Raw genomic sequence first — 13274 nt, 5'->3', positions numbered from 1 at the left:
GGCACAAAACGGGAAACATAGCATTTTCAAACCTTACCTGTGGATAGAAGGTGGCTTTAGTGCTGGATGAGCTACTGGAGGAGGCCCCGGTTACGTGGTTTCTGTCATAAAGAGGGGCACCGCTACTTCCCCCCATCAGGCTCATGGAGCTGATCATAGATTTTCCACAAGAGATGCCTATACGGATGTAAGGGGGAGAAATGGAACAAAGGTCAACTTGTCTAGCTCTTCTACACAGTTAAATCAAATCAGTCCTTGAGATCCTTCGTATACAAATGTTGCGCAACACTCTTCTCCTTTTACTACAAAGCTCCATTTCTATTTTTTAATGTAATGGACTATTGGAGAATGCCCTAAGCCTGGGGCAGCGAACCTCAGGCCTGTAGGTGGTCCTCTGGGCTATCTGGTCCTTGGGATGCTTACCAGGCCACGCCCCCTCTCCTCAGGCCACACCCCTACTCCACACCATCCTCATTTGCTTTTGCAATGCTGGAATCAAAGAGCGCCAGCTTGCCCCTGCAATCAAGGGGTCTAGGACCAGGCGATGTGCGCACACCATGCGCACCTGCTGCGGAGCGTGCCATCATCACCAATAACACTAAATGCCTGACTTCTGGATGGTGTCTTCTGGATGATGCGAGACAGGTGCCTGTAACATGCACAGTAGCTAATGTACTCCAATATAACATAATGGGCACAATACGATGGTGATTACGCAGCATCATTCAATTGGTATTTGACACATTGCGAAGCTAAGGGGATGGGGGGGGGTGAACAAGAAAGATAACAATGAGGTACCATCCTTACCAGTGAATGTGCCATGCTGAGAACTCCCTGGAGCGATAAAATTTAAAGGGACATGAGGAGTGCCACTGACGTATTCATGTGGGAAAGGTCCATTGGGTCCAGCATAGCGCTGACATACCACTCGCTGGCAAACGAAGTACATTGATCCCATAACGAAAAGGGTAAGAATGATACCAATGACAGGCCCAATAGCACTGCTGTGGGGTTGTGACTCATCGGGAGGCGATTTACTTTTTGCTGTAAAAAAACAACCAAGAAGTTAATTAATTAAAATTAGATGTAAATGCTCTGAAAGGAAGCCAGATGACAGCATATTCATAAATATATATTTCACCCCATTTCCTCACAACATATATATTAGCAGTGTCACTCAGGACCATGCCATGGATGTTTACATTTGGAGCTACAGTGGTACCTCGGTTTACATACGCTTCAGGTTACATACGCTTCAGGTTACAGACTCTGCTAACCCAGAAATATTACCTCGGGTTAAGAACTTTGCTTCAGGATGAGAACAGAAATCGTGCTCCGGCAGCGTAGCGGCAACGGGACGCCCCATTAGCTAAAGTGGTGCTTCAGGTTAAGAACAGTTTCAGGTTAAGAACGGACCTCTGGAACGAATTAAGTACTTAACCTGAGGTACCACTGTACTTTTCAAACTATGAAGGACATCCACAGAGAAGCTCAGTTGACATAGTTTGAGAGTGTACATACTTTCCTCTTCTAAGGCTTTCCCTTATTCAACTCTCAATACTGCTAAGTTCTCAGTCTGAACCCAAAGTCAATGAAACAAGATTTTATACAGTGCTAATAGGACAACAGCTGTGAGAAGGTGACCAGGAAACTATGGGTTGGGGTGAAAGAGGACCATATCAGAGCATCCTCGAATTCAGATGCCTAGAGATGCAACTCTCTCCCGCTTGCCCTAAAATTTGCCTACCAATTTCTCTCTGGAAAAGCTGTGCTGTAATAATGAGAACCAGAAGTACCCTTCCCAGGGTGAGGTATAAAAATTATTCCCTGCAGCTTGCATTCCCTAATTCATCATTCTGCTTGCCCCCCCTCCCAATCATTGAATCAGTCCCAAAACTTAGGGCTGAAACAAATCTTCTATCTTTGTGCTGAGGCAAGATGATGTGTGATGCTCATTTAGTTGTAGCCTTTCAGTAGAGACACCCCTTTTCGCTTTAATGGTTGACAGCTGTGTGCTGCCGTTTAAAATTTCCCACAGTGCCTCAGAACACCTAACTTCTAGATTCCTGCTGCTGCTGCCAGGCATATTCACATCTCTTTTTGGGGGGCGGGGGGGTGTTAGGCAACATAGAAGGGGACTGATGGAGGATGCTATGTCAACCCCCCCCAAAAAAAAACCCTGTGAAGCTGACCTGAGAATACCACTCAGCAGCTCCTAAATTCTGGACCTGCTGGAAGGCATGATAATAATAAAAAATCACACGTGTGTTCTATTAGCAACAGCTTCTGTAGCCTTTTTCAATATGTAAAGGGGCTTAACATTTTTAATATCATTTTATCCATCCATGCGGTAGGTGAGGATGAAAATTTGTGATGGGCTCATGGTCATCCAGCGAGCCTTATGGTCCAGCAAATAAATATTTATTTTTAAGGCTAGCAAATCATCTGAAGCATTTCCTCATACAGGCCCAATTATTTTAGTTCACATAAGGTGACTTCTGCTGCAGTTTAAAGTTGTTAACTACAGCCACTGAAACAGAGAACAGCCCCTTTATTCTCCCTGTTCAATTCCCCTTATAAGCCTTTTGCGATTATCTCAGTGCTGCTATCTGTGGTCTTTTCCTCACATGGGTCCCAGGGCTCGGAGAACAGAATTATCAGACTATCTACATTCAAAAAGCCTCTCAAAGAACTTATGTTTAATATAAACCATGCAGGGACTGAAGCCAATTTGAGCAGCCACCAAAGGCTCAGACAAAAATAATTGCATCCGCTTTGGCCTTTTGATAATTGCTGTTGGGCTACATTTTGTTGGGGGCCTGACTACAGCACAGTAGTTCCTTGACAGGATGCGGATTGGGCTAGGGTTTACTGCTGTTTTTAAACAAGACAGATTTCTGAACATTGCAGGGTACTGTTAAAGGATATTACATTTTTAAGTGTACGCACACAGAGCTGTGAGAAGCATCTGGCTCCAACCCAGTAGTAAAAGAACTGGGTTTACATTCTTAGACCCAGGGGGCAACCTCTCACAGGGACATTAAAGAACTAGATGCAAAAAGCCCCTTACCGCATGCAAGTTCATCAGAGCCATCATTGCAGTCTGGAAAGGAGTCACATTGCTGCTTTATGAGAATGCACTGGCCACTGGCACATCGAAACTGATTTGGGAGACAAATTGCTGCAAGGGGGCAGGGGAAAGAACAGTGGAGGAAACTTGTATCATTCTCAGCTCAAATAAAATGATGAACAGATCATTACCATGAAGCCAGACAACAGTTTTTAAGCACCTCCAAACTGCACAAATGTACATTTTATTTATAGGAATGAAACATGCTTCACTGTCAAGTTCTAAGGAGAAAAATGGTTAACAACCTGCTGTTCAGAGTCTGCATTGTGCCGACGTGTGAGGGCTACACCTCAGCTGACATGGACAACCAATGAAATATGGCTGCAGTTTGAACACCCTATGACATGTGACTCAAAGTGGCATGGGAGGCAAAGCTGCCACTGACAAAACACTGATAGATGCGCTAAACTCCTATAACAGCCAAGTATGGCTTCAAAGAATTACTTCCACTTCCTGTTTGCCTGCTATCACTGTTGTTCCCAGAAATGCCCAGAAGTGCCTTTAGTCAGCTAGCTAAAAGATTAAGGTAACAGGTCTTACTTTCACAATCAGCTTCATCAGATTTATCTTGGCAATCAATTTCTCCATTACATCTCAGACGTGCATCAATGCACTGCCCTTTCTCACACTGGAACTGGGACGCTGAACAAATTGGGCAGCTGTCTTCATCACTCTGATCATCACATTCAGGAAACCCATCACATCGCCATGCCATGGGGATGCAGTCTATCTCCCCAGTTGCACAGGTAAACTGGTCTGGAGAACATGTGGGAGGCTCTGGGGAAGGGAATTAAAAACAAAACATCATCAAATTCTTTTCAAGTCTTCCAAAAGATTAAACCAATTTAAAACACTTTAAAGCAATTTAAAGCATTTAACCACACAAACAAAATATTGTATTAGATTCTGAAACAGCAGCAAGGCTCTTATAGGGAAGGGGGAGAAATCACATGAGTGTTTTGCCAGCTTTACAAAAATATGAAACACAGAGAACCCACTACAATAGCTGCCACCTGATGTTCTGACTTGGAGGAAGACACTACAAACCAGGGGTCGGCAACGTGCAGCCTATAGGCCGGATGCGGCCCACGAAGACAGTTTTACCGGCCCACGAGCTGCCCCTGAACAGGCTGCACTAAACTGGCGCGGTGCGGTGTGGGGACTCGCCAAGCAGTGTTAGAAATTGCATCTGCACATGCGCAGATACTGGAAATCGCGTCTGCGCATGTCCAGACGCCGAAAATCGCTTCTGTGCAGGTGCGATTTCCGGCGTCTGGGCATGCGCAGAAACAATTTCTGGCGCCGTGGACATGCGCAGACGCGATTTCCGGTGTTGCGCTACGGCAGTCCGGCCCACCGATGATCTCCATGGGAGTGATCCGGCCCATGGCCGGTAAACCTTGCTGATCCCTGCTACAAACCCATGGCCTAACTATAGCTCAACCTCCAAGCTTGATACAGAAATTGCTACATGCATATCTATGCAAGCTGTCTATTGTGACCAAAATGTATTTCTAGCTGCTTTTGGCTTCAGAATTTGTAAACCTCTATTGAAAAGTACATCTGAAAAACTGTACATTTGAAAAATACAGATACCATTTCTAACATGCAATATGAAACACATGCACAAAATAAAGGTATGTTAAAATTTAAATTCATGAATAAGAAATCGTTTCAGGGGGCTTCTAATAGCATTGTGCTCCTTTATTCTGGAACAATTTATGTAAAGGAGGCAACACAGCTAAAGCATCAGCTCTGATTTTTCCAAACTGCCAAGGACAGCAAAATTAAACCTGATACACACCTGCTTCTACATCATGTGATGTCTCACCACTTGGTGACTCATGGGTATACATGTGATCTACCACCACTGAAAGTTGCTGAATGGTATTGAATGGTTGTTTCACACATACGAGCCTCACTAGGTGCTTTAAGCTTTGTCTGATAAACATGCATGTATGAATTCACTCTTGTTGTCCACTAGCTCAAGGATGAATTCAATCAAATTCAGTGCTTAAAAATTAAATTATTAGTAGTATAAGCACCGTGTCTGAATTCTAAGAATGTAGTTAATGTAGGGATTCGTGAATTAGGAAGCTCCAGGAAATAAAACGGCAACAAAGATTTGCCACTCACAAGACCACAAACATTTGTAGCCAATGCAAATGTAGATTGGTTCTTCACCCTCACTTTCCATGCTTGTCCTAGTGGAGATGTTTGCCCTTCACAGTGTTATAATGCAAATGAAAGCAGATCAAAAATATGAAGAAGAAGAAAAATCTTTGAAAAAAGGCAGTAGATAATATCAAGCTATTATTGCAAGATGAGGCTGGCTCTGTGTTTAAAATTGCTGCATCCAGGACACAGAACAAGATCAGAGTAAAACGATTAGGAAAGAATAGGCGAAGACATGGATTTATTGCAATCAAAGCAAAATGCAACATGGCAATAGGAGGAAAGGCTCTGGAAACCTCTTGGAAGTTGAGAAACATGGGCAAAATAGGCTCTCTTTCTTCATTTGCAGAATAGATACAAAAACTCCGGTACCACAGACCATGTTGTGGTCATGAGACAGAAATTGTTTATAAGGGAAATTACTCTCCCTGGGGAGCTCATAGTCCTAGCAAATATGCCATTTAAGAGAAACAAGCATTCCAAAGAAACTTAAGAAGAGAAGTAGTAAGCTGAAATGCTGGAGAAGATTCTTTCCTTAAGAGATGAGATGCTCATTTCTCCAGAAAACACAACCACAAATAAATAAATATACATATCAGCGGCAAAAGAAAAGTAGGCTATAGGCAGGGGTGACAGAAACAGTGTCACAAACAAAGTACTTAAACACAAACTGAGAAAATGTTGGAGCTCAAAATACGCTGCTGTTGAGTAACATGGCATCAGTTCCTTTTAATGATGTTTTGCATCTAACTACCACACAATGATTATGCTATTCCCCACCCCCTCTCCTTTGACTGCCAAGGAGTAACAACAACTGTTAAGCTTCCAGGAAAAGACTCAGAAACCCAAGTCCTCTTTTCGAAACTCTGAAAGCAGAACTCCTAAATAGCGGCCTAATTTCATATGAAATTTAGGCTCACCAGACAACTACGAACAGCCAGAGCCAGCATCAGCTCCTGAGAGAACGCTCCCATTTATTCCTGAAGCAGGAGAGTCCTTTTGAACCCCAAGAAACAGGCTGTAAGTTTACTGAGGAACTCAGAAGACTAAGCACAGAGGTTTGTACACAATGACTTTAAAACAGTGGAAAGTGCTTCTGCAAGTGCCAGGCACAGCATCCATTTTTTGTTGATACCACAAGCAACAGCACTTAACACAGTCCTGTATGCTCTCTATGCCCTATACCAGGGCAGTCCAACTTTTCATGCCAAGTGGGCCGAAAGAATACGGGGCGCTTGCCTTTTCAAAGCCAGCTACGTTCAGGCGCCAGGTTTTGGAAAGGAGGTGCAAGGTTCTGGCAGGGTCTTAAGAGCCTTCCCACCTCCTTCCCCAAGCAGGGGGGGGGGAGTGCTAATTAGGTTTTGGGAAGGAGGTGGGAAGACTCTAGGACCCTGTCAGAGCCCTCATGCCTCCTACCCTAAGCTGGCAGTGCAAGAAGGGGGCATCAAATGTTGTCTAGGGTTGCATGAAGCCCGAGCAAGACAGGAGAGTGGGTGAAAAGTAGCCACTTTTTGTCCAAGCAGCCTATGCACATCCTTGGAGATAGCAAAAAAACAGTCTAATATTTGCAATAATCATGAGAAAACATGACTTGAGTTTCTTTTGAATTGTATCAGTCAGATTTGGGGGCAAACACCAGGGGAATTGTGTGCATGAGCTTTATAGGAATTCCACCCATAAAGAAACAAAGCCTGTAGAACAAAGACATCTAAATGTGCTTGCCTACTGAAATCTAAAGAAGTTCTTAAGTTCTGCGGAAAGCACATACAGAAAACTTCCACTTAGGTCACCTACCTCCACATGTTAAGAGGTTCTGTAGAAGGACCAGGTGAACTGGGCAGGAGCACCTTGGCGTTCCATCTCCTTTCGCTATGCAGATGTGTGAACATCCACCGTTGTCCCGGGAACAGGGGTGTGCAGCTTTATAAATTAAAAAAAGAAGAAAAAAGAATAGTTATGCTACTACTGTTAAATGACAACTATGGCAAGGAGGAAGGGTGGATAATAAGTAAAACTGCTGCTGCTGCTGCTACTACTACTGCTACTACTACTAGGTACTACTAGTAGTACATATGATGTTTGAAGTCCAAATATCATGTTGCATCAAATTACACAATCAGAATTTTATTTATCAATTGAAATGTATATATAATTTTTTTAATTTATTTGAGCGGAACCCTCAAAAGGGTTTACATAAAAGAATATACTCCTGAAATGTTATTTTTGTTTCTGTGTGTGGGGAGGACTAGATCGGGGGGGGCGGACGGGGGACGGACTAAACATTATCACAAGGTTTAGTGCCATTTTCAAGCAATAGCATTTATGTGTTAAGGGACTGAACAATGACATCTATGTTTTAAGGGGTTTTTTGTTCTTTGGTAGTAGTAGTCATAGTAGTAATGCCACCTCTTTCTTTCTGGTGCAGCTAAGTGGAAAATTCTGTAGTTCACCATGCTTATATTGCTTTTGGTAGTCAACATTTAACATGTGAACTTGTGATGCCCTTGCATAAATCACTGACCACCAAAAAAACAAGTTTTACCCCTTAAAAGTGTTTGCTGTAACAGGTTTTGCTTTTAAGGACAGACCTGCGCTTCTCAGTGCTCAAGGGCAATATTCTTTTCAAGTGTGAGTGAATACACAAAGCTTGCCATTAAAATATATCACATGCATTTGCAATGTGAATTTGCCACTTAACAAGGAATCAAGCCTTTTTTATTTGTTTTCAGATTTACAAAAGGTATTTGCCACTGCCATGGTAATGATGGTGTGAAATAAGACAGGAAAAAGATGGTCGATTAATTCTTATGCAGGACAAGTTGATTTAACTGCCAGCTATTGTCATATGCAGAGCATCTAAGACACTGGTAAACGTTATGAGATACCAAGAAAGCTCTTGTGATCCAGAGAGTGAAAATCTGGACCTTTACTTCGTGCTTTCTCCCCCCCCCCCAAAAAAAACAACAACAACCCAGTATTTATCTGCAACTAATTGTACATAAACTAACCTGTATCCAACTAATTTCTTCAGGGTAGAAATAGGTCATATTTTTCTAACAGTAATTTCTATATTCCCTAGGTATATCTTAAAATAATCAAAATATCGCACACTAGAACACAGCAACAATACCTGCTTAAGTTCTATCCTATTAGTAGTGACCTCATGGCCTTGGTCAGTGAGCTGAGAAGGAAGATGCCCATGTATATTGTGCTTAAAAGTCTAAAGCATCAAGGAGAATGTATCACTGCAGAAATCTGAAGTATCTAGCTCTGTAATAAACTTACAAAATTCCTCCATGTCGACGTCTTCAACTGCATGAATGCCAGTTAGATGAACTATTCGACCTTGTATTCTTGTCCTCTTGTACCCATTAGTTTTCTCAGCTCTTTCTATCATCTGCTGCTGGCGGTCAATCCAGTAGAGATGATTTCCCAATACTGTCAGTCCCATTGGCTGAAGAATGTTGGCATCTTGTAGTGTCACACGGTTTGCTCCTGAAAGTAAAATATTACTTTTGTGATGACATGCTTTTTTAAAAAAAAAAAGTTACTGAAATTTTTTGAACTAATTTTATTAACTGCTTAATGTTTGCTTAACAATTTTTCAGCATCTCCATTATTGGACGTGATGAAGTTCAAGAACAATCTGGATAAAATGAATGCAACAGACACACGGGCCTACCAAAAGGACTAATGAGGAGAAAATGGCCAACCACTATCATTCAATGCAGAAAAGAGTGCCCCATTATATCCTGTGTCAGAGGGCTTTTGGATCATTTTTGAAAGCAATGTCACTTGGGCAGACTATACATAAAAGAGTAATTATTTTTCTAGTTTTCCAAATATGTTTGAATGTGCATGCACGCACGCACACTTTGTGTGCAGCAAGCAGCCAATTTCATTTCTTACCAATCTGAATGTACATGCCAATGTAAACATGTTTCTTCCCATGTGAGCATAGCTTTTTAAAGCTTCATACTTTTACACGCTAACCCCATATATCTGGTGCCACAATTATATGCCAGAATGTACGGCTCAGGGGAAAACTGTAAATCATAAGTAAGAGCTGGTGTGATCAGCAGTATCAGCTATGGAAGTGCTGGGTGCTTTGTGCAAGTATGGCCTCTAAGTGTGCTACAGTTCCATGAATTCATATGAGCAACACAGCCTCACGTGGATTTGAGTAATGCAGCTTAAAGTCATTTAAGCAGGTCATTGAATATATATTATGAAATCTATATAGGCACCCTGCATATGTAGCATTATTTATACACAGTCACTTAATTATAATAGGCTCTCAATTCGCTTTATTTAAATTTTGGTCTCCAAAAGGATTGGACTCTGTCCAAGGGAATATAAATGCACCCTATTTAACTGTTTTAAAAACATGCCACTGCAAAAAAGAAAAAGAAAAAAGCATTTGTAATTTATGCACAACTATTAAGAAGAAACAACCTGCATTTTTTCTATTATGTCAGAAAAGCCACATTCCAGCCATTTTTGAGTGTGTGCATAATCTTTTCTCCCCCCAAACATTATTTATGAGTACCTGGTGCCAATATTTCTAAATTGATAACCTCTAATACCTTTGTGAGAACTTAAGTGTGTAAAATCTCTTTTTCTACTGACTTTTTTATAATGGTCACAGAATAAAATATTGTAGGTGCAGACTGCAAAATGCTAATGAGCAAACAATTCTGCTAATTTACTGAATAAAATTGCTAGAGTTCAGCCATGCATGCAAACGCAACATTTCTTCTTACTGCAGCTGGTATTAAATTGATTCAGAAGATTACACTGTACAAAGACTCTTGTTTTACTCTCCCAGCCCCCTGCAAAGGAGTACTTTGTGGCATACAAATTATACTATATAAAGGAAAACATCTGAGGGGTAAGATTTTTTTTCAAAAAATCACACATTACTAGTAAATAAATAACAATTGCCCAAAAACAAAAGTAACACACACAGTGCTACCAATAAAAATAAAAATAAAAATGCACAAGTTCTTCAAGAACATTTTGTCAAAGTTTATCATATGAAATTGATGGCTGTATACGATACTTATTCTTATTGACATATACAATAAATGCATAACAAATCTCAATAAAAATATTATCTTCATGTTATCCATTTAAAGGCTATATTTGTTTGGCAAGTTTCACTGTAAGAATGATGGACCAACAAGCCCCACAAGCAAGTCCTTGTAGTTTCTCAGGCACTTCCAAGCATGACTTCTCTGAAAATCTAGTACTTATAGGAGTTGGATACAGACATTCAAACCCAATGGCTGGGATCCAAAGAGTTCCCTGACGTACACTCAGTGACTAGTTTTCTTAAAAGAAAGAAAGAAAAGCAGACCAGACCTATCCCATGCCAGATCACAATCTTTTTTTGAAAATTTCAACAGTTTCAAAAGCAGTTTGCCATGTAGCAAGGGGGTCCGCTATTCAATGAGCTTGTGCTCATTCCTTACATATGTTTCATACATAATACGGATCACCTGGCATGGGCTGCGTGATCAGCAAGGATCTTTATGGCTTTGTGGCCAAGGCCAGAATTTAATATGCCAGCTCAAGAGACTGAATCACAGTGCAATGGGGTGGGGTGGAGTGGAACCTGCCAGATTATGAGCAGAACTTGACATAATCTAGCAGTGACTGTATTTTTAAATTCCAATACATGGTGTTTACTGGTCAGAGAAGTAGATCCTGGGTGTCTGACAGCCCTCCCCACATGGAAAGAGAGCAGCAGTTAACCATACTAGCAAAAAGCAAGATGAATTGGAACAGTAGACGCTTTGGATTCTGGCTGTTAAATTTGGCTATATTTGAACAAGCAATCAGTTCTTTTCCCCAGTAAGCCAAAACAAATTATATTACAAGTATTTAATGTACACAGTAATTAACTACTCAGATTTATAACAGTTAATAAATTCAACCTGATTGAAAGAAAAAAAGGAGTGTCTGTGTGTAGCTCTCTCCCTCCACACACACACACCCTGTACATTGAGATATTTCACAGACTTTGAGCTATTTTATAGACTTATTTGTAAAACATCATTATAGCTATTACATCCGGCCTAAATCTACCTCTGGGTTCTGAGAAGCAGAATGTTTTTCAAGGGAGGGGATACAGAGACATGTCTGTAGATAAAACTAGATGAACTGTCAACTTTGCCTAAAGGTTAAATAATAGTAGATTTAGCTGCTGTTCTTTGAATTTCACTATAGTAGGATTAAATAATTTTTTAAGAGGTTCATCCATCTACACTGGCATAGAGAAGATGATCTTCAGAGCAGTCTACTAATATATATTGGATTACCTCAGGAACCAAGTTAACTTACACAAGAACATGAAGGAAAAGTTTCCCATCCACTCCTCCTGTTAGTAGTCCCCTTATTCCCACTCCCCCAACTACTCAGGGGGCTTTGAGAGGGCACAGCTGGCTCCAGAGGGCAAGGAGAAACAGGGAACTTTCCTTCTGTGAACTTAAGTCAACAACTTAGGATCCAATATATTATTAAAATTTAAGGTAACTTGCCAGGTGCATATTTTCCCTTGGCAACCAATCTAAAATATTTTATTCCGTGCTGACAATATGGAACATGTCCTTTGCACCAAGTGTGTTTATTTATGCACAAATAGGAGAGAAGCACTATGGGTTGCATTAAAAGTGATCATGTCCAAATCAAACAATCATTTATGTGACTCATACTGCCTATTTAATAAACATTGCATTCTCTTTTATCCAGATACCCTTTCTTCTTTTCATTAAAGTAACAGGGCGGAGGAAGGATTTTATACCAGAAGTATCATTGTAAGTGAGGCACACATTGCTTGATCAAGCCTAATACTTCAGTCTCTGAAAAATGAAATTCTGCAGATGAACACATAAGGCAGAATAGGAACGTCAAGCTGCCAAAAATTGTCACAGTTAACATCCAAGCAATATCAAGTTCATGGCTGAATCCTTGCCAATATCTGTATCAGTTAAAAGTGCCAAATATTTCTTACTAATCTCTGCCCAATACAACATTCACTTCATCTTTGTATTATACTATATATATACTGTATAGATGAAGCTTTCGTTTTGTGAGCAGGCGTGTTCCAGACTGTTACTGGAAACTCTCTTGCCCGCATTCATTTAAAGTCTAATTTAGGGTTTTTTTATCATGGAAATTTATTTTGAAATAAAAGTGCAAGTGACAGAAAGGACAACTGCTTTATGATGATATTCCACCCCAGCAAACAATGACAAACAAGGGGGAAGAATGAGGGTGGGAAAATTAGACTTCATACCTATTAACAGAAAGCTTCCATTACAGGAATCTGTATTACCATCTCAGAATTACATTACGATAAATCAGTACCCTAGACAAAAAACCCTATTTATGATTTCTGCAGCTCACTAGAAAGGTTACAAGAGGAAGGGAAATAAAAAAACCCCGCAACGAAAAGGAAGAGATCTAAATTCTTTAAACTATACATAATTTAAATGGAACAAAACACACCTGATAAATCACAGCTTTCAATTCGTTTGAGATCTGCATCTACCCAAAAAAGCTTCCCCAGTTTGTTGTCAACCACCAGGGCAACAGGCCGGAGCAAGCCAGTAGTGAAGAGCACCTCTCGTTCTGTTCCATCCAAGGCTGCACGCTCAATTTTCGGGGCTCGTTCTTGCATATTGGTGAAATACATATATCTGACAACAAGTAGGAAAACAGCCATAGAGAGTTAGCACAGTTTCTTAAATGGAAGATACAGTATATCATGGTATTCTTCCTATGGACCCTGACATGAAGATTTAAGAAGTCTACATCTGAAATAGGACGTTACTGCTCAACTTCCAAGACTGATTGGTCGGTAACTTTGGGGGAGAAGAACAGAAAGAGGAAATCCCATTAACATTAATTTGTTTGCAAATTAAAACAAGCATGAAGCTAAATTAGAATGTTTCTGAGATTCCCA

General features: G+C 40.7%; 1 protein-coding gene across 1 annotated transcript in view; it reads right to left on the bottom strand.

The window, feature by feature from the left end:
* LRP5 (LDL receptor related protein 5) overlaps positions 1-13274 on the bottom strand; it is a 118233-nt gene that overhangs the window by 9169 nt on the left and 95790 nt on the right. Inside the window, exons 15-21 of the mRNA XM_028735812.2 lie at positions 12818-13008; positions 8591-8800; positions 7100-7225; positions 3671-3907; positions 3071-3181; positions 808-1044; positions 38-177 (exon numbers count right to left, since the gene is read on the bottom strand). Coding sequence (XP_028591645.2) covers positions 38-177; positions 808-1044; positions 3071-3181; positions 3671-3907; positions 7100-7225; positions 8591-8800; positions 12818-13008 — 1252 coding nt within the window. The remainder of the gene's footprint in view (positions 1-37; positions 178-807; positions 1045-3070; positions 3182-3670; positions 3908-7099; positions 7226-8590; positions 8801-12817; positions 13009-13274) is intronic.

Source organism: Podarcis muralis, chromosome 1 (genome assembly GCF_964188315.1).
Source record: "Podarcis muralis chromosome 1, rPodMur119.hap1.1, whole genome shotgun sequence".
In the NCBI taxonomy this organism is placed as follows: Eukaryota; Metazoa; Chordata; class Lepidosauria; order Squamata; family Lacertidae; genus Podarcis; species Podarcis muralis.
This window is presented reverse-complemented; position numbering and strand designations above follow the sequence as displayed.